The 23,618-nt window shown below is 55.9% G+C and overlaps 11 protein-coding genes across 11 annotated transcripts; 4 read left to right on the top strand and 7 right to left on the bottom strand.

Moving 5' to 3' along the window:
• Positions 1 to 140: 140 nt before the first annotated feature.
• Positions 141 to 1,605, bottom strand: CC84DRAFT_1162154 (rer1 protein-like protein). Its single transcript, XM_018177922.1, has 4 exons — positions 1,409 to 1,605; positions 1,160 to 1,277; positions 766 to 1,062; positions 141 to 715 (listed from the first exon to the last, which is right to left on the bottom strand). The coding sequence occupies exons 1-4, from the start codon at positions 1,472 to 1,474 to the stop codon at positions 630 to 632; spliced, it is 567 nt and encodes a 188-aa protein (XP_018038527.1). The 5' UTR covers positions 1,475 to 1,605; the 3' UTR covers positions 141 to 629.
• Positions 1,606 to 1,768: 163 nt separating this feature from the next.
• CC84DRAFT_1162153 (ClpP/crotonase) lies at positions 1,769 to 3,093 on the top strand. The gene is made up of 2 exons (XM_018177921.1): positions 1,769 to 1,986; positions 2,114 to 3,093. Exons 1-2 carry the CDS (start codon positions 1,851 to 1,853, stop codon positions 2,842 to 2,844), a joined length of 867 nt encoding a protein of 288 aa, XP_018038526.1. The 5' UTR covers positions 1,769 to 1,850; the 3' UTR covers positions 2,845 to 3,093.
• A 21-nt stretch (positions 3,094 to 3,114) lies between these two features.
• On the bottom strand, positions 3,115 to 4,191 carry CC84DRAFT_1257071 (uncharacterized protein; the record flags this gene model as incomplete). Its single annotated transcript, XM_018184692.1, has 1 exon — positions 3,115 to 4,191. The coding sequence occupies one exon, from the start codon at positions 4,189 to 4,191 to the stop codon at positions 3,115 to 3,117; it is 1,077 nt and encodes a 358-aa protein (XP_018038525.1).
• A 1,633-nt stretch (positions 4,192 to 5,824) lies between these two features.
• On the top strand, positions 5,825 to 8,303 carry CC84DRAFT_1140636 (uncharacterized protein). Its single transcript, XM_018176293.1, has 2 exons — positions 5,825 to 6,694; positions 6,764 to 8,303. The coding sequence occupies exons 1-2, from the start codon at positions 5,908 to 5,910 to the stop codon at positions 7,867 to 7,869; spliced, it is 1,893 nt and encodes a 630-aa protein (XP_018038524.1). The 5' UTR covers positions 5,825 to 5,907; the 3' UTR covers positions 7,870 to 8,303.
• Positions 8,304 to 8,371: 68 nt separating this feature from the next.
• Positions 8,372 to 8,826, bottom strand: CC84DRAFT_1214686 (uncharacterized protein; the record flags this gene model as incomplete). Its single annotated transcript, XM_018182663.1, has 3 exons — positions 8,372 to 8,598; positions 8,709 to 8,738; positions 8,790 to 8,826. 3 exons carry the CDS (start codon positions 8,824 to 8,826, stop codon positions 8,372 to 8,374), a joined length of 294 nt encoding a protein of 97 aa, XP_018038523.1.
• Positions 8,827 to 9,846: 1,020 nt separating this feature from the next.
• CC84DRAFT_557594 (uncharacterized protein) lies at positions 9,847 to 14,808 on the bottom strand. Its single transcript, XM_018186688.1, has 5 exons — positions 14,066 to 14,808; positions 13,627 to 14,010; positions 12,576 to 13,383; positions 10,261 to 12,526; positions 9,847 to 10,213 (listed from the first exon to the last, which is right to left on the bottom strand). Exons 1-5 carry the CDS (start codon positions 14,681 to 14,683, stop codon positions 10,090 to 10,092), a joined length of 4,200 nt encoding a protein of 1,399 aa, XP_018038522.1. The 5' UTR covers positions 14,684 to 14,808; the 3' UTR covers positions 9,847 to 10,089.
• Positions 14,809 to 15,659: 851 nt separating this feature from the next.
• CC84DRAFT_557512 (uncharacterized protein) lies at positions 15,660 to 16,226 on the top strand. Its single transcript, XM_018186684.1, has 2 exons — positions 15,660 to 16,147; positions 16,211 to 16,226. Exon 1 carries the CDS (start codon positions 15,720 to 15,722, stop codon positions 16,020 to 16,022), a length of 303 nt encoding a protein of 100 aa, XP_018038521.1. The 5' UTR covers positions 15,660 to 15,719; the 3' UTR covers positions 16,023 to 16,147; positions 16,211 to 16,226.
• A 619-nt stretch (positions 16,227 to 16,845) lies between these two features.
• On the bottom strand, positions 16,846 to 17,608 carry CC84DRAFT_557514 (uncharacterized protein). The gene has a single exon (XM_018186685.1). The coding sequence runs from the start codon at positions 17,489 to 17,491 to the stop codon at positions 17,012 to 17,014; it is 480 nt and encodes a 159-aa protein (XP_018038520.1). The 5' UTR covers positions 17,492 to 17,608; the 3' UTR covers positions 16,846 to 17,011.
• Positions 17,609 to 18,824: 1,216 nt separating this feature from the next.
• Positions 18,825 to 19,648, top strand: CC84DRAFT_557517 (uncharacterized protein). The gene has a single exon (XM_018186686.1). It carries the CDS (start codon positions 19,007 to 19,009, stop codon positions 19,535 to 19,537), a length of 531 nt encoding a protein of 176 aa, XP_018038519.1. The 5' UTR covers positions 18,825 to 19,006; the 3' UTR covers positions 19,538 to 19,648.
• Positions 19,649 to 20,399, bottom strand: CC84DRAFT_557518 (uncharacterized protein). The gene has a single exon (XM_018186687.1). It carries the CDS (start codon positions 20,309 to 20,311, stop codon positions 19,760 to 19,762), a length of 552 nt encoding a protein of 183 aa, XP_018038518.1. The 5' UTR covers positions 20,312 to 20,399; the 3' UTR covers positions 19,649 to 19,759.
• Positions 20,400 to 20,487: 88 nt separating this feature from the next.
• On the bottom strand, positions 20,488 to 22,134 carry CC84DRAFT_1085418 (homeobox-domain-containing protein; the record flags this gene model as incomplete). Its single annotated transcript, XM_018174099.1, has 2 exons — positions 20,488 to 21,421; positions 21,470 to 22,134. The coding sequence occupies 2 exons, from the start codon at positions 22,132 to 22,134 to the stop codon at positions 20,488 to 20,490; spliced, it is 1,599 nt and encodes a 532-aa protein (XP_018038517.1).
• Positions 22,135 to 23,618: the final 1,484 nt, after the last annotated feature.

The raw sequence follows: 23,618 nt of genomic DNA, 5'->3' as shown, positions 1-23,618 counted from the left end.
CGAGAGGTTCATGCCGGCTCTCAATTGTCAACTCACAAGATGAAGGTAACGATCTATCTCAGACGAGAAACATGACCGAAGCCTGTAGCAGCACAACAGACTGAACCCCCCAATATTACTCAATCACGACCAAATCCTGAGTTAAAAAGTCTTTCCGAGACATTGTTCTGTGGTATTTGTAGACAGCTTCGTACACCTAGGCCCAATAGTGGAGATCAACATGTCATTGCGAAATTTGGAATAGACCATTCCGAGATTCTCCAAGATAAGTTCTCAAACCCACCGCGTTCTCCATTACAAGACCACATACAATAATGTGACATGACGAATTGAATTCTCTTTTCCGTCTACCCCGAGTTAAATATATAGAACCACTTGCACGTGCCCCTAAAAATACGCGTACAATCAAGTCCAGCCATGCATCATGCATTTTCATCCTAGACACCTTCTTTCTGGCCTCCCAACCCGTCCATTTCATCCCTAGAGCGAGCAAGTGTCGCCAATGCATAGAAACGACAACAAGTCTATTGTTTTACAAAGATGGTTGTCCAAGGTTCATCCAAGCCGTAGTATCCTCGGCCGTAGTATCCTCGAACGTGAATAAAAGTGGGCGGAGAAAGAAGCGGGCCTTATTTCGCGGCGCCGGGGTAGCGCGTCTTGCCGACAGTGAAGGGAACGTAGCGGTACTTGATCATGTGCTGGATTTGCCGGCGCACTGTTGGAGTTAGCTAGAATGCTCATTTCAATCATGCGATGGGTACATACTGGTCAAGCCAAACAGGATCAGCCAGTAGACCACGAGAACCGGCCAGAATACAGGCAGGTTGAAGACCTCGAACCAACTGCACAGGAAGCCAATGGAGATAGCCTTGGTGGTCGAGTACCAGAACTTGAACTCTGGCAGGCGGCGCACGAATGGCCGGAACTCATCGTCCGCCTTGGTAGGCAGACCTCCTGCGTTGCCGTCCTCCATGCCCTCATCCTGCTCCAGCGAAGGGTCGAACTTGGGCGAAATGAAAGCAAGGAAGAGATTTAGAAGGTAAATGCCGAGTGAATATGCGACTAGCCAATGTTAGCCTCAGACCCCATCATGGCTTTTGCATTCTGCATCCACGTAACCAAGCTACGTGTACGGAAGACCTAAGATGGATGCGCCTACCGATGTACCACCCCTCCGCAATGAAAATTCGTAATGCGAAGAGCACAAACAGGACACCGGTACCGACCCATCGGTATGTGGTGAAGGGTGTCGATTTATCAAGGTAGGCTTGGAATATCTGCCGCGTGTCAATAATCAGGTCTCCGCATCTCTCTCGCAGAAGCAGCGCATTGCAACCAAATGAGTCTGGCAATAGGCAACAGCAATAGGCTGCAAGGACCACTTCCAGCGAGACGGCAGTTCACGCACCCTTCCGTACTTTGTCGTCTGCGCCGTGACAGCCGAGAAAGGGGTATCAGGCTCGGGGGCGTCCATGGTGGCGGCACGGTGATGCGAGTGCAGCAGCGAACAGATGCGCGGGGAATCGCAAAGGGTGGCCGAGGAGAGAACGGCGTGCTGTTTTTAAGGCGTTGGGGGCAAGTGTTGAAGTGTTGCGTGTCGCCAGGCTGCGGTTGCCTCTGCGAAAGATTCCAGCCCTACCAGGGTTAGGAACGTGGCCCGTGCCAAGGGGAGGTGCGCCTGGGCGCTTTCCCATCTTCGTCTGGCGGTTCGCGCCGGGAATACATTCCAGGCGAGCCGAGGTCAACCGCTATGTCATTGTAGCTCCACTCCAGATGTAGCTTCGATACATTCACTCCTTCTTGCTAGATTTTCTGCGCTTCAATTGAGCGACGAAAACCACACATCTACAATGCAGGCATTAAGGTCATCCATTAGGGCAGCCACCCGTGCACCTGCATGTGGCTTCCAGTTCGCTCGCAACTACTCCGCCGGAAAGACATACGAGCATATTCTCGTCTCGTCACCAAAACCCGGTGTAGGCTTCAGTGAGTACCCTCCTCGATCACCTTTCAGAGCCAATCTACCTCGATATCTTCTCCTCTTTCGTCTGCCTCTCAAAAGTCCCGGACTCTTCGCCCGAATGTCCAACCTTCGGTCACTAACTGCTCACAGTCCAACTGAACCGCCCAAAAGCCCTCAACGCCCTCTGCACACCGCTCATCCTCGAGCTCAATGCCGCTCTCCGTGACTATCAAGCCGACAAGTCCATCGGCGCCATCGTCCTTACTGGCTCAGACCGTGCCTTCGCCGCTGGCGCCGATATCAAAGAAATGAAGGACCTCACCTTTAGCACCTCCTACGGGAACGACTTCATCGAGAACTGGTCCGAGCTCGTCACCTTCCTCAAGAAACCCCTCATCGCGGCAGTCAACGGCTACGCCCTCGGCGGTGGCTGCGAGCTCGCTATGATGACCGACATCATCTACGCCGGTCCTAAGGCTACCTTCGGACAACCTGAGATAAAACTCGGCACCATCCCCGGCGGTGGAGGTAGCCAGCGCCTCACCCGCGCCATCGGGAAGTCACGCGCTATGGAGATCATCCTCACAGGGGACAACATCAGCGCAAAGCAGGCCGGCGAGTGGGGTCTTGCGGCACGTGTGTTCGATACGCCTGAGGAGACAATTGAGGCAGCCCTCACGACTGCGGAGAAAATCGCGAGTTACAGCCAGATTGCAGTCAAGGCGTGCAAGGAGGTTGTGAACAAGAGTCAGGAGCTCGGCGTGCGGGACGGCGTGGAGTTTGAGCGGCGGATATTCCACGGGCTGTTTGGAAGCAAGGACCAGACGATTGGGATGACGGCATTTGCAGAGAAGAAGAAGCCCGAGTGGATAAACGAGTAGTGCGGTTACGTGAAGAGACGGGACAGTGGAAAAGTTGAAGTTGAAATTATCGGTACTTGCTCATGAAATTATGTAGGAGGCCGTATAAACCCGCAAATCCCACTACATATCTAGTATACACCAGCCTTCGACTTTTCCCAGCCAGAGAGGCATTATGCGCAGGCGCAGGCCACCATCCAGACCACACACCGGGTATCCAATCCAATCTATGTACGAGAAACAAAACGCTAAATGACAGATACTTCCTCTCTCTGTTCCTCTCCACAACCTCTACCGCGGCGACGCAATCCCAAGCCCTCCCAAACTAACCCTATACGTCGTATCCGCGGTCCCAGGCCTCTCCCCAGTCCCCTCTCCTGCCCTTGATGACTGCGGCACCTTGGGGCTCTGCCTCGGACTCGCAAACGGCTGCGGACTCACCATGGGACTCTCCAACTCCGCAGGCGCGCGCATGGGATGCGCGCCTTCCGCGGGCAACTCAGAGTACCGTTGAGTACCCCCAGCCGTGAAGTCGGCCGGGAGTTCTTGCGGCTCGCTACTCTGCGCGACAGGTGCATACTGGTGTTGTCCAAACGCCGCGAACGGTGGAGGTTTAGGGCTATTATACAGTGGCGGTGCTAGGGAGGCGTTAGATATGCCGAGAGCGTGGTCGTGAGGTCCACGAGGGGGGTGCATGTGCGCGGACGCGGGCGTCGCGGGGGAGAGAGTGGAAGTGGTGTTCGTACCTTCGTCGTAGGCAGAGTGGCGGTACTCTGTTTTCTCTCCTTGGCCGGGGAACGCGGCGCGCGATGAGGACGACGCGGGTCGCGCGTCAATCTTTGCGTTCCGGCGCTTCTTAAAGAGGCAGAAGACAAGGAGCGCGATGATGGCCACGACAGCGACGCCGCCTACTACGGCGCCTACGATGACGCCTGTGTGCGACGACCCGCCCGAGGAGTTGTCTAATCCAGTCTTTCCATCAATGCTGTATGCTTGCTGTAGACTTGCGGTATCGAGTACAGCCGCGGTGAGGTCGTTCTGCGGACAGCTCTTGTTGTCTGGCTCGCCCTGGTGGTTGCACGCGTTTGTCTTGCAGCAACCCCAGAAAGTGGTATCGTTTTTTGGAATGTTGACGCACGAGTAAAAGGTAGACGCGGAGCCACAGGAGGGGTCGGGCAGGGTGCCGTACGCGGAGGCATTGAAGGAGACGGGCGCGAGGTTGCCGAGTGCGCAGCCGCTGATGGAGCAGGGGTCAGTCTTGCAGCAGCCCACGAAGGGTGAGCGGTTTGAAGATGTGGCCTCGCAGGCATACCATTTTGCGCCGTCCTTGCAGGTTGGCTCGAAGAGGTCGAGGGCTTTGTTCGACATGGCGGCGGCGCGTCGAGCGGTGGTCTTGCTGCTAACGCGCTGATATATCTCTTTCTGATTGCGCGTGCAACTAGAGTCGACGTGGCTGGGGTAACTTGAAGCTGTTAAGACGACGTCAGAACAAGCCACGACCTGGTGAACGTGAAATTGGCAATTCTGTCCCGAGTCCTCGCCACCAAGTATTAGTACCGGTACGTTTCAGATAGTGAAGGCGATAGACATTAAGGTAGTTGAAATAGGGAATCTCAAAGGAAACAGGACAAAGGAGCGGGCGCGCGATAACACCTTGAAGGAGTGCAATCGCCTCTCAGCAGTCGAGGACAGCGCCCATTATGAGGCACAGTCGACGCCCTGATCCTTGTTACCAAGACAAAGGCAATCTGACCCGCACGATATGTAGCTCAGCTGCCGAGCACCTGCAGTGAAAGGGCCCATGATGGCGCACATAGTGCCATATCATTGGCCTGAGGCACGCACCAAGCCAGGAGTTTGGTGGCTTGTGCGGTAAAGGATGGACTTGTTGGAATGAGCTACCGAATGCGGTAAGATGTCGAGGCTGAATGTCCTTAGAGAAGCGTGGGTGCAGGGGTTTGGATGAGGCGCAGCCAACGTTGCACCGAGTGGAATCGAGGTGCAAGTAAGCAGAACTCTGACGAGCGCTGTGTGCCTCGCTGTTTGTTGCAAGTTTGAGCGTCGCAGTCCTCATGAACAATTACCCACTTGATTCTCCTCGATCTCTTTGGAACTGCAAGCGGACCACCGCGACTATCGAGGGAATTCATGCTGCAACGAAAGAGCGGGCTGAATTTGTTCGGTCATCTAGTCAGCAAATGAATGCCCAGGTTTCTAATTTCAGCAACATGATCGGACCTGAGCTGTGCGCAGCTGCATGGGGGCCGTTAACAAGCGAAGCGCAAATGAACCCAATTCGCGGCACCAAATTCTCTGCATTGCCCTCGTCACTTGACTGCCGGATTTGAAGAACAGAACTCGGTATTGTAACGCGATAGCAATGATAACTACAAGCTGGCACACCATTTGTTGTATGAGTCCAGGACGCATGGAGAGCTCGGTGGGCACATGAAGCCAGAAAATGTTAGGTATTGTCGCGTAGCCCCAGAACAGCCAATTGCCATAGAGATTTGGATGTGTATTCGACATCCGATTACTACAGGACAACTTGGCCCAAAATATCATAAGCTTTCAGCTTCAGGGCAGGTGTGGCCGTCTGTAGCTTGCTCGGGTACAGACTGGTATTTGTAAAGGATAGTGAGCGGCTGTGCTGTATATAAGTAAGACACCTCCGTAGAAAGGTCCCCTTCGATATGCAGACAGTGTCACGAATCCTCGTACTTGTTGAACGCGACGGGGAGGATTCGGAAGCGACATCTGGACGACAACTGACTAGTTTCGGGGTCGCAAGGCCGCTGGGATGCGGCGGACCAAAAGCTAAAAAGGCTAAATCGCAACGGAAGGAACGATGTATCACAGAAGCTCACCCTGGAATGTGCACATGTGAGTGTCCCACGATCGCGCTCGAGCGTGTGATGGACTACCCGCTTATCAGATCCCGTTAGCGTCATCAGATGACACATCCCTGTCACTGACGCACGTGGAGCACCTCATCAAGTACCTCCCGCGCCTGTCAAAGTTCAGAAGCTCGCTCCAAAGCTCGCGCCACGCTGCACATGTGCTGTTGGACCAGCATCACCTTCCATGGCAGAAGACCTAACAGCATGGCTTCGAGAAGCTCTGCAGTCGTCGCTAAACGAGCCTACCTTCACTATCAGTGCTGCAGGCGGAAATAACGCGAGTAACCCCGACCTCCCAGATGACCCGGGTAAAGCACCGCAGTTTCGGAAGCTCGCCGAAGCAGTTCTGCGCGGGAGACAGGTAGTGAGTACGTACAACCTCGCGTTAATTGCTGTGTTGCTGGGTCTCACTGTATGGCACTGGGGCGAGAAGGTTGCGCTGCGCAAGAGAAGGAGAGGGACCCGGAGGAGCAAGAAGATGGATGAGGCCGTTGAAAGAGCTTGGTCCAGCTCGAGCAGTACTATCGAGGGCACTGCGACGCCGCCGGATGCTTTGAGTAAGAAGGTGGACGAGACATCTCCCCTGCTTTCCACAGGATCAGCCCAACAAGTGCCACCAGGATTGTGGAAGCCGTACTATCTCGTGAAAGCATTTATGCAATACCAGCTGCGTCCCATACCCATCATCAACAGAGCGATGCCTACGAACGCGGTTTCGCTCTTTGTTGTCGCATATATCGCGCTCAACTTAACTTACAACTTTTACGACATGACCTACGAGCCGATGTATATCTTCTCTTTTGCGGACCGATGCGGACTCATCTTCGCCGCCAACCTCCCACTGCTATATCTCCTGGCTGCGAAGAACCAACCATTGAGACTTCTGACGGGTTACTCGTACGAAAGTTTGAATATCTTCCACAGAAGAGTAGGAGAATTGCTGTGCTTTGAAGCGTTTTTGCATTTTGCTGGTAAGAGTCCTAGATATTTCCCCGAACAAGTCCCGTTTATAAAGCGTACTGACCTCGTTCATTGATCAGGCATGTTCATCGTATGGTACGCCGCCCTCCGCAAGCTAGGCTTCACCCTCGCTCGCTTCATTATGAATAGACTCGTCATCCTAGGCCTGCTCGCCTTCTTGTCCTACCAGATTCTCTACTTCACCTCCCTTGGCACATTTCGCAAGCGTATGTACGAGGTCTTCCTAGCACTGCATATTTTCTTCCAGATTGCAGGGCTAGCCTTCCTCTGGTTTCACTACCACACCTCAAGGCCATATGTCGGAGCTTCCCTCGCAATATTCGTTGTGGACCGCCTCATTTTCAGACTCTGGCTGAAAACGAGTACGCACCCTGCGATGTTGACCGTGCTGGATGATAACGAGACCGTGCTCGTGTCTGCGAACTGGGACACTTCAGCGCGGAAATCAGCCCTCGTGCCAAAAACCATGAGCAATGGGTGGAATCCAAATGACCACGTCTTTCTCACCATACCGTCGCTGTCGCGGAGGCACGCACTCCAAGCGCACCCTTTCACCATCTTCTCCGCCGCACCGACTCTCCATACCGACGGCGACGGAAACGCCTCGCACGCGTGGTTCACTCTCCTCATCCGTGCCCAGGCAAACGATGGCTTCACGCACCACCTGATGACATACGCCCGCACACACAGCAGCACTAACATCCGCCTCGATGGTCCCTACGGCTCCGCACACGCGCTCGACGTGCTGCGCGCGTCGGACACTGCGGTCGTGATAGCAGGAGGGTCTGGCATCGCAGTCGCGTATCCTCTGCTCTACGCGTTGTTAAGTCCTACCTCGATCTCCTTCGATATCGAGAACGCGGCCAATACAAGGATTGTCAAGCTCTTTTGGGTCACGCATGAAGCCTCGCACCGCTCGTGGATTCCAGACGATAAGTGGGCGGAACTCATAACCTGGGGTCTGGAAGCGCATGTGCCAGCCGCGACAGCGGAAGCTGGACGCCCGGACGTACCCGCCGCACTTCAAGGGATGGTAAATGGTGGGCAGACGGGCGTCGTCGTCAGCGGCCCAGACGGCCTGGTCCGAGATGTGCGAAACACATGTGCGCGCCTCCTCTCGACGGGTGCGAATGTTAAGCTGCAAGTCGAAAAGTTCGGATGGTAGTGTGCAGTATCAGGTCAGAAGGTCTGGCACATCATGGCTCCTCGTGTACTTACATAGGGTACTCGAACTTCCATCGAGGCATTGCACGTTCGGCCTAGAGGGCGTTTTATGAAGCGTGTTCGTAGTAGCCACGTGGGCTAAAGCGGCTTTGCATAGGGCGATGCGCGGGTTGGGTTGGACTACAGTTTGCACGGCAGCAGAGACACGACAGTGATGCAAGATCTAAACCTGGAGAGATAAGCGTAACGTCGCACGGCATGATGGTCGCATAAAGGGGTCGCATTCCATCCAAGATGTACATGCACTTCCTCTTGAATAAAGCTGATAGAATAGAACAGCCTGTCCAGCTCCAAAGTATTCCACCATCAGCCCCTTCGCAGTCCATTCACTTGAGCACGCAAACACAATATAGAAAGACTTATTTGATGTCAGTTCATGTCAGTTCACGTCGTACACGCTCAATACACTTTCATTTTACATTCCATCACCCTCACTGCTTTCCCTAGCCCTCGGGAACATTCTTCTTGATGCCCACGGCCTCACCACCTGCGCGTGTCGTATCCTGCACCATGCCGCCGGCAGCCTTGGTCGTGTCCCCCAGACCACCCGTAACACCCGTCACGGTGTCGCCCACGCCCTTGCCGAGCCCAGACACGGTGTTGCCGACAAGGTTGGTGGCGCCGCCAATGCCCTTCCCGACAGTATCGGTGGCGGAGCCGAGGGTGTTGCCTGCGGGCGTTAGTTGTACTACACGAAGGAGATGTGGTAGTAGAAGGTAGATGGAAGAAGGGGGTGGCCATGGTCAAGCAAGTTGGAGAAGCAACAAAAAGGGAGCGTACTCATTCCGCCCGTGACAGATCCCCAGACACCTATCCATGGTCAGCATCATCCAACGCACTGCCTCACTATGGCAAACATACCCTTGGACTGCTTCTGCGCCTCGTTCTGATCGGTCATCTTGGCTTGAGCTTCTTATTCTTTCTTTTCTGCTTCGTCCCTGTGATACTTCTGCTTCGTTCGACGATGTAAGATGACTTGTGGATAGGAAGTACTGCAGTGCGTATGTAGTAAGTCAGATCTGCTGGCGCGCTTCCTCGCCCGTTATATGTTCGCGCCCCTCCGACCCTGATGACGTAGCGCGTGCGTTCCCCCCTCTTCGAAGCCTCTCCACACGCGCGCACGCACCGGGTGCCATCTTCCCCTCTCGAACGCTCTTCCGACGAACGCTAGGCGCCTAAGACGCCGATGGCGACACACTTGCCATCATATTACACAGGTATGAGCCGTTCATGTTGGAGGGCTCTTTCGGCGACTGGGCCCGATGACAGTGGCTGACCCAAACAATGGGAATAGAGGCGCACAGCATATCTTATCTAAACTCACTCTAGTGTACGTTCGTAAAATTACAATGTAATAAGTCAGCGTATCTGCTCACAATTGGGTCGTAAGGTTTTATATTTATTGTGAAGTTCTGGTCAGATGCACACATACTTCACGGATCGCGAGGAAACCTATTGAAATAGTATTTTAGATTCGAACCAAATATGAACACTAAAAAGTCCATACCATAATCATGCCGAAGCAAACGATGCATCCTTCGTCTCCCCACTTTCGAATGTGTAAGATCCGCAAGATGGTGGCTGGTTCATCGATGAACAGATGCGTCATTACCTCTGAGGATATCGCCCTCCAAAGCAAACGTGAAGCTCCACCTCTAATACTCGCTGGGAAATAGAGCAATGGCGCAAATAAGAAAAGAGAGACTGAGAACAAGATGAAGCGGCAGAAAAACTGCCTATACAACCGCCATGACGCTCCTGCGAGCAAGCGGAAAAGACGAGGAATCGTGCGAAGTGTCGGGAGACGCTTCGCCCGGCAGGGGACGACAGCGGTAATGACTCCACAAGTCTCCAGGATCCATTGACCGGAACGCCGTTCGTGAAAACCCCCCAAAACCGGAAGTCGTGTTGCAAACATATGCTAGGTAGAACTCAGAATCTTGTTCCTCACCTAGTTCTTTTGAATGCCGACCCAACAACTTGAAAACTTTTGTATCCTTCATGATGCCGAAGTGGAAACCCCGCAAATGCAGAACAATGCGCGCAGAAGATGCCCCGTCTATGCAACACAAGATTAAATTATCGCGTGCGACGACGTCTAAGGGTATAGGTGTGATCGCACGCGGTCGAAGAACGGCCGAAGGTCACCATAGGTGTGAGACTATTCGGATGGCTTGGCGTCGGTGGCAGAAGCACCAGGCGCTGCCTTCGACGGTTGGGGAGACGTGGCCGGAGGCGGAGAGCTGACCTCTTCCGCACCTTCGTTGTCAAGAGCCATGAGTGCACTATAATAGTCAGTAGTTGATCAGCAGACAAGGCTTATGTGACATACCTGAACGAGTTTGCGTGGGATGTGGACTCCTTCTCCTTCTGGACGGGAGGTGTAGCTGTTCGGGACGAAGCCCCCGAATCAGCACCTGCTCCAAAGGCTCCTCCAGGACCAAGACCACGTCGGCCACTACCAGAGCGTCCACCGAGCATGGAAGGACCAATGCCGCTGCTGTTGCGGCCAGATGAGCCCTTGGTCAACTTGCGCAGATCGTCCATTGCGACGCGGCTGCCGAAGTCCTGGGGAGGTGGGATTCCACCTCCAGAGAATGAACGAGCATCACCGCGGCCTTGTGGAAGGCGACCACCACGATTGTTGGCAGCTGATTGAGCGGCGGCCTGCTGAGCGGCTGCAGCCTCGGCGTGGATCTGCTGAATGGTCTTTGGTCCCTTGTCGGCTTGCTTGTCGCGCCAGTTCGCCTTTCGGAGATCAACAAGGTCGAGCAACATGAACTTGAGACGCGATGGCAGTGCCTCCATGTTCATGATCTTTTCCACTCGCTCAAAGTATACCGACAACATCTTTGGTCCGGCGTCGGCTGTCGACATGGTCGCACCAACAGTGCGGAGCAACTTGACCAAGCTCTCGATTGCGGACTCATCGGGAAGACCCTCAAAGTCGAGGAGCTTGAGCACACACTCGTGCATGATGCGCAAGGTAAGCATGTTGAGCTTGTACAGCTCACCGATGAACTGGATGAGACCGAGACCCTTACGCTTGGCAGCGGCAGCAATATAGTACTCCTCCGAGAGCATGACTTCCTCTTGCTTATCGCCGTCGGGCTTGACAGGCAAATTGACCTCCCAACCCTTCTCGAACTCTTCTTGGCAGCGGTTGAGGAGGTACTTCCTGAACAGGGCACCTCCAACGACAGGTTGGCCGTGCTTGTCCTTGACGTTCTCGTCGCGAATCGCGGGATCCATAGTGTTGAGCATCTTGAAGCAGAACTTAGCGTACATGGAAGACCAATGCTGCTCATCACAAGCTTTCTCAAACGTCAGTTGAATAACCTGTCGAAGTGTGCGGCCGTCATCCTCGTTCTTGCTCTGTCCGGCAATTTCAAGTATCTGGTCAGAGATCTTGTCGAACTTCTCGGGAGTCAATTTGTTGAGAGCAGCCTTGACCTTACGCTGGACCATGTCGGGAGCAAGGTGGCCTGCAGCCAGCTGAGCAGCAGCTTGCTGGGTCTTAGAGTGCGGCTGCCAACCTGTGGTGGATTTCTCAAGAGGCTTGAGGTCCATACCAGCAGTGAGCGGCATTGCAGCTTCCTCCTTCTTGTTCGCGGGCTTGTCTCCACGACGGCTGCCGCGTCCACGAGAGCTACCAACACGGGGGGAGTTGGGCGCCATGTTCTGGAAAGACGAAGTGCGTGCCATCTGCACGGGGAACCCACCGCCAGCACGAGGAGGTCCGACCAATTGTGCAAGGGGATTGGTCATTGGGCCTCCGCCTCGCTGTGCCGCCTCGAAACGCTGTGCAGAGGTAGTGCCAGGTGGCAGGGTACGGCCAGTGGGGAAAGAGCCTGTGAAACTGCCCATAGGGCCACCCAGGCCACTACGTGATGGCTGCCGACTACCCATGCCTGACGGAGCACCACGAGCAGACTTGGGACCGGCAGACTCGGAGGAGTCGCCCACAGTCTCCTTGAGCTTCATGTCCCAGTCCACAGAGGGCTTCTCCTTGAAGACATCCTGGAATTGCAGCAAGAATGAGGGCTCGTACACCTTGCCCTTGGACTTCGTACCCATGTTGAGCGCCGGGTTGGGAGAGAGGACGCCCTCGGGGTACTTGACGAGCTCGCTTTGTACCTGAAGGAAGCGGGCCGACTTGAGCGACATCATACCGGGCGTGGGCGCAGGCGGCTCGATGGCCTTTGTAGTCTCCAACTTGAGGTGTGCGGGTTTTGGCTTGCTTGCTCCAGCTGACTTGGTTTGCGTGGGGGGAGTAACCGTGGGCTCAGCTGGTGGCGCGGGGGCTTCCTCCTCGGCCTGGGTGGCAGCGGGTCCAAACATGGTGTTCTTCTTGAGGCTAGCGAACGCCTCACGGTTAGCCTTCTCGCGCTCTGCCTTTTGTTCGGGTGTCTCGGCCTCCTTCGCGGCTTCACGCTCTTCAGCCTCACGCTCAGCCTGCTTCATGCGCTCGTCTGCCTCCTTCGCCTTCTCGGCCTCGCGGGCTTTCTCGGCTTCGAGCTTCTTCTTTTTCTCCTCGGCAAACTTGCGCTCACGCTCCTCCTCTTCTTTCTCTGCGCGTTCCATTTCCTCGATCATGCCTAGGTACCGTTAGCAAAGGTCGTTGTTTCTTCAAGGAGTAATACGTACGCTCCATCTCCTCGTCTGCCTTGCGCTGCTCTTCCTCTGCCTTGCGCTTGGCCTCTTCTTCTTCGTTCTTGGCAGCGGCTTCCGCGGCCTCCTTTTCTTGAGCTTCCTTTTCGGCTTGCGCCTTGGCCGCTGCTTCGGCCTGCTCCTTCTCCTCTTTCTCCTTCTGGGCCTTCTCTTCGGCTTCCTTCGCCTCGGCTTCCTTCTTCTTGTCTTCGTCCTTGCCTTGGAGTTGCTGCTGGAATTGTTTGATGAAGTCAGCCTTTACGTCGCTGGCGGACTTCGCAGCCACGCTCTCAGCACGACTATGCGTAGACTCGGGACGGGGCGGAGGCGTGGGGGTAGCAACAATGGCAGGAGATTTAGAGGGCGCTGGAGGTTGAGCTGGTGACGCGGGCTTCTTGCTGGTGTTAAAGTCAACGACTTGGCCGTCGGCCGTCTTGATCACAATCGCCTTGCTCTTAGTCTTTGGCGGGATGGAGAACGAAGAACCCGGAGCTGGGCTGCCTGACGGAGCACTCGGTGTCTGGGAGACGTGGCTCACGTTAGTCATGGCAGGCGTCGATGGCTGTTGAGCAGCAGACGGCGGTCGTTCCGACATATTCGATGGCGTGCGCGACATGCCCTGGGCTTGCGGGGGCTGACCGTAACCAGGCACAGGATAGGCCTGTTGCGGGTAACCACCACGTCCTGGTGATGCTGGGACGCCTGGATAGTGCATTCCCTGGGGCATTCCATAGTTCTGACCAGGGAAGTTCTGGCCGTAGTAACCGTTGTATGGGTCCAGACCCTGAGGTGGACCGTACATGGCCTGTGTTTGTTGTACTTCGGTCAGAAATTGTTCATCAATAAACTTGGAAGAAAAAGGCGGAACAAGAGGATCGAAATGACCGCTATACGCCGACGAGCCGCGACGCTCCCTTAAGTCGGGGCGCTTTATGGCTGCCGAAGGTACAGGGCAAGACTGAAAAGAGAGTTGTGTCCGAGAAGGTTGTGTTGGCTGAGCCGACTTGCACGACTCGGACACGGAAGAGACAATTGAGAGATTACGAACCGGCTGAGCGTAAGGCTGCTGTGGGTTGTAGCCGTAACCGCTGTAGTTAGCTTGCTGGTGGATCGCCGCTGGCGTGATGGCGGGCGATCTATTGGCGCGGTAAGGAGAATTGGGCTGCATTTGCGGTTGGAATGCAGGAGCCATATGGGGACCGCGAGGCTGGTTAGGCATTGCGCGGAAGGGTTGTGGCGAGGCACTGGGGTGCTGGTGCTGCTGCATGGGCGGGTAGTTATTATAGCCACGACCGCGGCCGCCGTTCGGGGCAAACCCTCGGTTCATGTTCGGGTTGCTCATGTCACTGTGCGCAGACTGTGAAGACTCGCGGCGCAAGTGCTGCGCTTGGGGCAGGGAGTTTGGCTGCGGAGGCAGTGAAATGTTGCGTGCCTGAGTGTGCGTTAGCAAAGTTGAATTTTCACACACGTGCGCTCAACCAACATACGCTGGGATCGGCCTCGTTACCACCGCCAAACACAAGGTTCGGGCGAGTGGGTAGGTTATCAGGCTTGCCGCCGCTCGATATGGGCGTAGGGATGGGCGAGGGCGAGTGCGCGGGCGACGCGACACGCGGGTTCGATGGCTGCGGGTTCAGATTCTGTCCCTGCGGGTGCGGCACGGCGTGTGCGGGCGCAGGGGAGCCAGCGATAGATCCGAAAGTGAGGTTCGAGGGGGCGCGCGAGTTGGGGACTGGGCCTCCGTTGGGAATGTAGCCACTGGTGCCGGCGGCGCTAATGGTCACCGAGGACTTGCGGCTGTGATCGCCCTGTGAAGCGGCGCCGTTGGCGATGGTGGGGCCCATGGCGGGGACTGCGGGCTTGATGGAGTTGCCATTCACCGGGGAGATGCTCTTGCCATTGCTGCTACCACCCACCACAACAGGCGCGGCGCTGTTCGCGATCGGGGGAGATTTGGTCGCGTTGGCGTACGAGCTGCGTGCAGTGGGCGCGGCCTGACCAGCGGCCACGGCGGACGATCCAGACGAGGACGAGTTCGCGGGGGCAGAAGGCTTGGAGGCGGCGACGGTGGGCGGGTTTTGCGCGTTCGTGGAGGTGGATGTCATTAGAAGGGTAGGTGTGCGTCGGTCGAGCGTGTCGAGGTGGTGAGAGGAAGGCTGGCGCGCGACGAGCGGGGTTGCAGGGCGATGCTCGTGTGAAGGAGACCGGCTGCGGTATTAGGAGTGTCCTGGGCGGGCGACTCGAAAGGAGCGGAGGGAGAGAACGGGTGTCCTGGCTCCGGGGAAAAAAGGGCACTGGCTGGCAGGTCGACGCTGCAAAGGCAAGCGGACCGCGTCAGGTAGCCTGGGAATGGGATCAAGCAGGAGATCTGCGATCCAAAAGCAAGCGCCTCGTGAGAATGAGGCCGCTGCGGGATGGGTGTTGGTGGTTCTCTTGATGAGAAAGGGTTGGAGAGGAGAGAAAAGGCGCCGCTGCGGCGACACAATTTTTGGTTGTTAAGCCGGGTTCCCAAGCGAGCGGCCAGGGATCCATCCCAACCCAACGCTTCAGCTGCTTATTGCTCTGACTCGCTGCACGTTTGTTTGCCTGGCCAGCCATGACATTCACCATGGTCACTGCTGCTTGAGGGCTGTCTGCGCACTCTTTGGCCGTGCCTGCCATTGTCCCTAAGGCGTGCCTTCCCTCTGCGCCGTGCTGCACGGGAGGCAGGCGCAAGGCTCAGCTCGACTGCGTCACCACGACGGCACACGCCTCGCCCGCAGCCCGATTGACGTGAGCCTGCGCATCCGCACAAAGGGACAGCTGCGTGCTGGACGCCGTTCCGACCAGCCCTGCGAGCAAACGCTCTCAGGCGTGTCATGGCCTGCTCCTGCCCTGTGCAGCACGCCCTTCCCCGACCAGGTCGCCGGAAGGCTCTTTCAGACAGACAACGCTCGGTTTCGCCCGTCTTTGCTCCCGCGTTGCACCGTCGCGGGCGCGCATCAGCCTCGAGCAGGCCAACAAAGCGCTTCGCCTAGTAGCACTGGGTCCTTGTTGTCTTCAAGATGAAGCCCTTCTCCCGACAATAGCAAATGCGCTTTTGCCCATGACCATTGTCAGCCTCCACGGCGACGCTCGAAACTTTCTGCGATCCAATGCATAATGACGACGACAGCGCGAAATGACTCTCGTGTCGCATCCATGTCCGCCTTAAATCCGCCCAGACCAGCCAATCACACGGTTGGCGACGAGAATCGCCCCCTATTGCGAGCAATCGATAAGAGGCAGACTGTCGCCACAGCAATATCTCCTTCTGCCCTACGCTCTTCTAGAAGAGCGGTCGCTGTGGCGCATCATCTGGCATCTGTCGTTCAGTCGCTTGTGATTCCAGACTCGACATGTGGGGAAGCCGTAGCGTCCCAGCACCCGATCAGACTGGTCCACTCACCAAAACATGGTCCATAAACTCCTCGCTACCGTAAGTATACAGCAGGCTTGCCCGCCACCTGCCCATACTCGACAAACGGTGTATTTCACAGTCGAAGAGAGATGCCAACGCCAACCGATCGACTCATGCACAAGTACCCAATGTACGCCAGTCCCTTCCTTCGGCTGCGCATGTGTGGAACCAACCGGGATGAGTCAACTCTCAGACACCACGGACATTCACGTTGCCATCGCCACCACCCACACCACAAGTATTCGTCATCATAATAAATGGCGGTGCCAATGCCTAGCCGTAGTGGACTTCAACGTCACTAACGAGCAGCCTGGACGGGCTTGAGGTGTGCTGGGCGTAGCTTTTTCCAGATGCTCTGCAGATGCGCTGTTCGGGGTGCGGGCATGCCGTCGCCATTTGCGCGGTGCGACAGCCGGGGTAAGCCAGCACGAAGCATTTGGATTCTGGCATCGAGACACTGCACATGTCACAAAGCTCGGCCTGTACTGCGGGTTGCCGTGGACGCAGCACAAACGGCATCTACGGAAGCAGAACGCCTTTGCATGAGCTGGTGTGACTCCATTGCACTACCCATACCCACATCCGCGTCTGCTTCTGCATGTGGCTGGTACGAACCGAGAGCTCGAGTACACTGTGCGTTTCTTCGTGAGTCAAGCGTGTGATACTGGGCTTGCAACTGTGACTGAAGGTGACAGACCGAGACTGCATGTCGCATGCGCGAACATACTCGCCGTTTTCGCGCTAAGAACATACACGTTGGCTTGTCGACAGACTACCCTTTGCGCTGTTGTGGTAAGAGTACAGCTAACGCAGTGTCGTTATCTGACTGCGAAAGTCTCGGGAATAGAATCTCGTCTCGCAGTGGCTATACAAAGCGCACCTGAAAGAGCCATGATCACTACACCTTCTACTTCTCTTTTTCGAGGACACACTATTGAGTGGCTAAGCAGATGCAAGGCTACCCTGTATAGAAACACAGGCAGTCGATCCACCTTCATTGGCGCGAATCTCGGGGATCAGCACCAAATGCATGCAGGACACCACCTCGGGCACTACAGCACCTCACAGCGCCTCTGATCCCGTGCCGGATAACAAGACCGAACTTTAGAGGAATGGGAAGGTCGACATGAAACGCCATCGCAAGTGAGATCGATGTTTGCTTTTGCATCGACCAAGGTGGCAGTCGCGTTGAAGATAAGGAAGCTGTGATGCGCAAGCGACACATGCGAACTATTCTCAGCCATCGCGTCAAACCGATGAACATGGTGTGCCGCATTAATACGGAGTCGTTCAAGGAGGCAGTGAGCGGAAGGAGAGGGACTGCCAAATCGCTGACTGTGAGTGCTAGCATGTGAGACCCCCTTACACGTGATCTCGTATTTAGCCCACCAATGGTTCCGAATCCAGCATTCACCCCGGTACGAAAGAGGCAATGCGGATCTTGTACGCCCAAACTTCTCCGCACCAATCGCATGACCGGGAGGAATTTTGCATCCGTTCGGGATCACCCGCAAGGCGTCTTTGGTTCAGACCCCACGACGATACTCGCTGTCTCAGTTTACCGCCCGCAGCGAACGTTGTGCGAGCCATGCCGCTCGACGCGGGCGCTACGCTCGGTGGCTATCCTTCCGCTCGACGAAAAAGGAACAATGACATGCAACGGGCAGCGGATGTTGCGCCGTCCTAGGAACGAGTGTCCGACGTTCCGATGAGCCTCTTTTCGTACCTGCACCACACGGACATTTTCTGTGAGCGTGCTAGCTTGTTCCCATCTTCCGGTCAGCAACAGGTTACAGCGAGGATGTCGTCAATGCGATTTCAGGTACAGAATGCAAAAGCAGCGAGCACACTGTCTCCACATTCTGAACACAATAAGCTCGCGAAGTCGGCGCCGATGCTGGAAGGAGGTTGCATATCCGACTTGGCCTCAACGCTCAGCTTAGTTTTGCTCGCGTAGCATTGACTACACCCAAACCCCTGCTCTACTTACATAACCCACCCCGTCTATACTCGCAAAACTGATAGAATCGACGAACAACGCATCGAGCACGGTGCACACCGTCCCAAACCTTATCGCTGCGATGGATATCACCAGATCACATGCCGAACAAGCAGACCCAGCTCCTTGACCGATATTCGAGCGCCTTCTGGAAGCCACCTGGAAGAAGCATCCGTTGCGAATCTTCCAATTCGTGCGGCAACAGCAGCTAGCCCTCGCAGCACTGTACACGCCGAGCCTTGCAATTAAGCCTAAGATCTGCAGCAAGGCCAGGAGTAGCGCCGTTAGAAATCATCCGCGGCTCTGCCAGCTTCTTCTCCACAAACCCATGACCCTGCCCAGCGCATCGCATCGTATCGCATCGCGTCGCTCATCGCCCATGCCCTGCGCTGGCCTGCAAGCTGCATGCAGGCAGGGCCAGGTGAATGACCATGCATTGTAGCCGCACTCAATTTCGCACCGCCCCAATCTACGCGATCAGCAGAAGCCGCCCTCTTCCGCGCCAGACCGAACAGCCCGCAATCTATGCACCGCAATTCCTCTCTCCAACTTCACCCCAGCGCCCCAGCCGTTCGTCAGCTGGCCTGGCCTGCAGCCGCGCCGGTATACCCTTCCGTCACCACTAACCTCGTACTCACCCCCGCACGCCATCTATCCCTCCCCCTTCTAACCTGCTTCCATGCACGTCTTCACCCTGCATACCACTGTAGTCCTATACCACCCTACTCCTTCCCCGCAAGTCGCAGAAATTGCCCGGCGAAAGGGCGCTCAGGACCCCCAATTTATCCAGACTGTGGAAGCATGCATGGAAGACGGTTCCTGCGCTACAGGAGCCGATGGCGTCTGGGGTGCGTGTGGAGATAGATTGCGGGCGCAGTGGTCATGTGGAAGGCGGACGTAGATCGGTCGGACGTGCCAAGCGGTCCGGCGTGGAAGAAGTCTGGAAGGGAAGGGGAGGGAGCCAGCTAGCCAGCCAGCCGCTGCGTCGCGATGCGGTGGAATGATCGGAGGCATGCTTGCGAAAGGCTTGTGGGCGGTGTGCTTGTCAGTGCTTGCTGCTGGCGGGTGGAAATGGAAGGGATCGAGGACGTTAGGGTAGACAGACTGTGTTGGCTCTGGCTCGAGTCTGGTGCTTTCTACCGTTTTTCCAGAAGCAAGCGTAGACCTCACGTTGATACCAACGTCCCTCTACGTAGTTCCTCCCTTCACTTCCTCTCCTCCTCCCACCCCGTCCCCACTCTTTCACCGCCCACCTCGCTCACACACTTCTCGCCACTCCCTCCCCATGAATCGCCATCTCCACAAACGCACCCTCCCACGCCCATCACCTGCTGTGTGCCATCGCTTGGATATACCATCTGCACCCCAGCCCGTGCACCCACCCCACACGCAGCGGGCACGCACGCAGCTAAGATTTTTCCCGCTGTCAGTCCAATTTCTACTCTGCTAGGCGTTCATTGGCCTGCAGCGGGTCGCCAAGCGCTACGTACCTACGCGCGCATGCGGGTTGTTGGGTGGTGAGCTGCTAGTCAGATGATTGAGGGGCGATCGTAGGGTGAAAGAAGGAAAAATGGCGAAGGAGAATGGTGAAGTCGCCTTGTGATCTCATACAATCTGCTTTTGCGAAACTGTGTGTTCAGCATGTCATCACAATGTTCAACGCACATAGAATGAGGTTGATATATGGTTTTTTTTGTATTGGAGTTGTAGACCTGAATACTGGATATAGAATGTTGGGTATCATTACTTCGTATTTGCTTTCGTTGGATTTATACACCACTCCCGTGTAAACATGTGCTCCAAGAAGGAACTAGAAGTGCGCGACAAAACAGCAACCCTCGTCAAGTCAAGTCCGGGTACGGTGGTGGGTGGCGACGTTGAACGCACGAGGCGCCGGCCATCGCGGTCGTGCTGCGGCATCGGAAGAATCGAAGTCCGCCACTCCACGTTCAACAGAACACGATGAGTGTCGGACACGACTGCGCGCCCGCACCACCGTCCGCGGGAGCAAGAAGAAGAAAATGGTAGGTACAAGAAGGGTATGCCACCGGCGCCAGTCGCAGCTGTCAATGGAGAAAGGTAAAAAGATGCCAAACCCGGTGCATAAACAATGGGCCCTGGAGGACCCGCTCGCATTGATGTCAGACCAAAAGACAGGCGTGTGGAAAAACACCGGGCGGAATTCCCGAAACCCGCGAGCCTGGAAAATGAAAAGGGGAGGAGCGATACCCACCCGGGGCTTCGAAACGCGATAGGTATGAAACAGCCACCAGGGGTGCCCACCAAAAGCAGCATCGGACGCTCCAGCGCCAGTCACCAGCCCAAGCGTGTGCTCGGGCATCGTCGTGATCCCCAAAGCTCCTGTCCAATGTTCATAACTCGTCTTAAAACTTTTCCAATCATAGAAGACTGCCGCCCCAACTCCATGCCTTTGACGCGCGTAACCGCAATGCGCATGAAGGAGTCACCGCTCAGTAATGACTGTCGTGGTCGTCGTCGGTGTGACTTGAGTTATCGAGGACCTCTCCCAATATCGCCCCCGCACCGGGGTACTGCTCTGATTGCGAAGAATCGTTTCGTAAATACGAGTTGGGAAAAGAAGTCATGTGGTGTGGCGCACTTAGTTGAGGTATCGCAAAACTCTGAGGTGTCACAAGCGGGGAGCTGGTGTATGTTGGGAAGGTGGCCGTTTGCGGTGTGGTTACACTGCGACTTGGCGTGTAATGCGAGCTCAGTTCGATGCGACGCGGGACGCTGCTGGAAAATGAGCGCATCCTTGACGAACTGGCCTGGAATCCCGGGACAGGCGAGTAGGAGTAACCGATTCCGTAAGGCAGGTGGCTGCTGGAATCATGGGAGCTCGTGAGGCTGTCGCCACTCGTATAGCTCATGCTGGCCCTCAAAGGCGTCGACAATGATTCAGCGCGACTTCTTGCAAGACGGTCAGCATGCAAAGAAAGCCTCGGAATGCTGTGGTGCGCCGCATAAGCCGGCGATGCAGTGATTGAAGAGGAGAAAGGGTTCGACGTTCGAGGGCTGGTGTCCAATCCACTGGAATGGAAGCCGAAGGGGGAGTCTCCGTGGCTGGAAATAGGAGACAGCGTATCAGTTGCTGACTGTGGAGGTGTGAATGTGAAGCCACCAAAGGCAGGGCTAATTCCGGTAGGTGAGATATGGGAGTCAATGGGGCCACGCCTCAAGGTATCAATGCTCAGGGGCCGCATCATGTTTCCTTCGGGGAAGGAGGGTGCGTAGGAGCCGGGAGAGGCCAGAGGTGTTCCCAAGCCGTGGGTGTTGCCGAAAGGCGAATGCAGAGCCTGGGCCATGTCGAAGTCCTCAGGCAGCGCTCTTGATCGCATCATGCGTTCACGGTCGTCGCTTGTAAGTCGCTTGAGTTTCGCTCTCCTTAAGAACAGTTAGCAGACATAAATCGGGTTATTGTGCTGTGCCTACCTGTTCTGGAACCAGACCTGTACTTGTCGAGGGCTCAGGCCGGGGATTTCACGGGCGAGTCGCTCTCGATGGGCGGCATCAGGATGAGCTTGTCGTGCGAACTCACTCATCAGGAACCGTGTCTGATTGTGGGTAAGTCTAAACCTCTTCATCTTGCGTTTCTGGGCCCGGATCTCTGCGGCGGTCATAGGAGGCTTGTCCGTGTCCTTAGACTCTTCGGCATCCTCGTCTTTTTCTTCGGTGATGATCTCGTCGCCCTCCACCTTGATATCATCTCCGCAAAGACCGTCATGAGGTGATGGAGGAGTCAACCTCGATACGGGACTCGCGGGTGCTGAACCTCCAAAGGTTACTGTAGGCATGTCGTTCGACTCAATCTCATCGATGTTGCTGATGCTGATGCGCTCTCGTGCAGGCGAGCTTGCATGCTTGCCATCAAGAGCGAATGGAAAGCTCTTATGGGTTCGCAGCATGGGACGCTTCAAGTCGAAGTTGTGACCATTCACTTCGGCTTGAAGCAGCGCCATGTCGCTCTCAGATGTCGATGAGCTCTCCAAGGATTTGATGTCTGTGTGCCACTCGTTGTCTGCAGGAGTCGTGCTGTATGCAGACATGCGCGGCGAGCTAGGCGGAGAGAGGGGGATGAAGAGGTTTCCGTCCACCATTGGCACTTTGTTGACAGTTTGATGCGTGATGGTATAACCTAGGGTGACTCTGCGCCTACTCTGGCTACAGATGTTCTTCCTAGTACGGTAAGACTGGCGAGTGGTCGAAACGAGGCGAACGCCCGGCAGATGGCTGCAAAGAGAGAGGATCCGATGAGGTTTGGGGTAAACAGACTCTATCGGACTCCAATCCCAGTGCGGGGTTGGACACGGGTGATCGGCGAAGGAACGAAGAGAGCGTTCGCGATGTTTAAGAGCTGAATCGAGCGTATAAGCTACTCAATGCGTTAAGGTCGCAGGTCTGTAACAGAGACAGGCCTGGGGCGCCGCGTCGGAGGAGGGTTGGGGGTCGTTGATATGCAGGCTCAAGGCTGAATGGCTGATGTCGCGCCCAAGACAGGAATGGGGCGCGGAGTTTTGGTGTGACGCCTGCTCGAAATAGCAGCTAGTAAGAAGGTGATACCGGAGGCCAAATAAAGAACGACCCGGACCGACAGCGGGTGGCACTTGACAAAACTGAGGGCAGTGTGGGTAGTGCTCCAGTTATGTGCGTGCGTCGACTCGGGAGTCTTTGTAAGGTGGTCAGGAACAGAACCGCACGATAGCTATATCAGCGATAGCGGCCGGGAGGCGAACAGATCATTCAGACTGGAAAGGCTTGACGGCACTTTACCGTTGGCGATCCGGATAAATCGAGGTTAAGAGAAGTTCAGAGACTGGGGTGTTGGACGCCGCCAGGGCAGAGGGGCTTCTTAGGGAAACATGATATCCATCGAGGATCTGGAAGCGGTTTGTTACACAAGGAGAAGCGTGACTGTCCTCGAGAGCTAGCAAACCCCGGGCAAGATTCAAGGCACAAGGAAGCGGTACCTCGGGACGCGAGCCTTTCAGACGAGGGGAACGGAGCGGACTCTGGCGAATCGAAGGCCGCAGGGATCAGGTGTGCTGGCCACCACAAGGGTGTCCTTCTCGAAGGAGAATGTGAGAGGCGTGAACATGGAGCCCTGTCGAGCTTGCAGAGGACCAGGGGGTTGTGGAGAAAACCGCCGACGACCAAGGCCCGGCGGGGACTGAGTGTCAACGCTCATGGGGCGGCATTATTGGCAGGTGCATGTCCAACGGGAGGGTAGGGGTCTGCAGCACGAACAGCAGGGATGCTACAGGGCTCGGCAACGCTTGTTGCGGGGTCTCGCTGCTTTAGCTGGCCGTGATGGGTGGTGGAGGTTGGAAGTTGCCCACCCGCGCGTGGTGCAGCGTGGTGGTGCTGTCGAGTAACCACCCACAGAAGCCGCTACTTTGTGGGATCCGGCGCGGGCCTTTTTTGCGTGTGCCTGTGATGCGACCCGGAGATGCAGTCCAGGCCCCATTTTGCAGAAGAACAGTCCGTTTCTGTTCGTCGACGGCCATGACACTTGCAATTTGGCGGGCCATAGCCGTTACGGAACGCCTACGCATGAGCGCACTGTTAAGCCACACGGCCATCT

Source organism: Paraphaeosphaeria sporulosa (assembly GCF_001642045.1).
Source record: "Paraphaeosphaeria sporulosa strain AP3s5-JAC2a unplaced genomic scaffold CC84scaffold_3, whole genome shotgun sequence".
In the NCBI taxonomy this organism is placed as follows: Eukaryota; Fungi; Ascomycota; class Dothideomycetes; order Pleosporales; family Didymosphaeriaceae; genus Paraphaeosphaeria; species Paraphaeosphaeria sporulosa.
The sequence above is the reverse complement of the archived record's forward strand: the minus strand, read 5'-3'. Positions and strand labels throughout refer to the sequence as shown.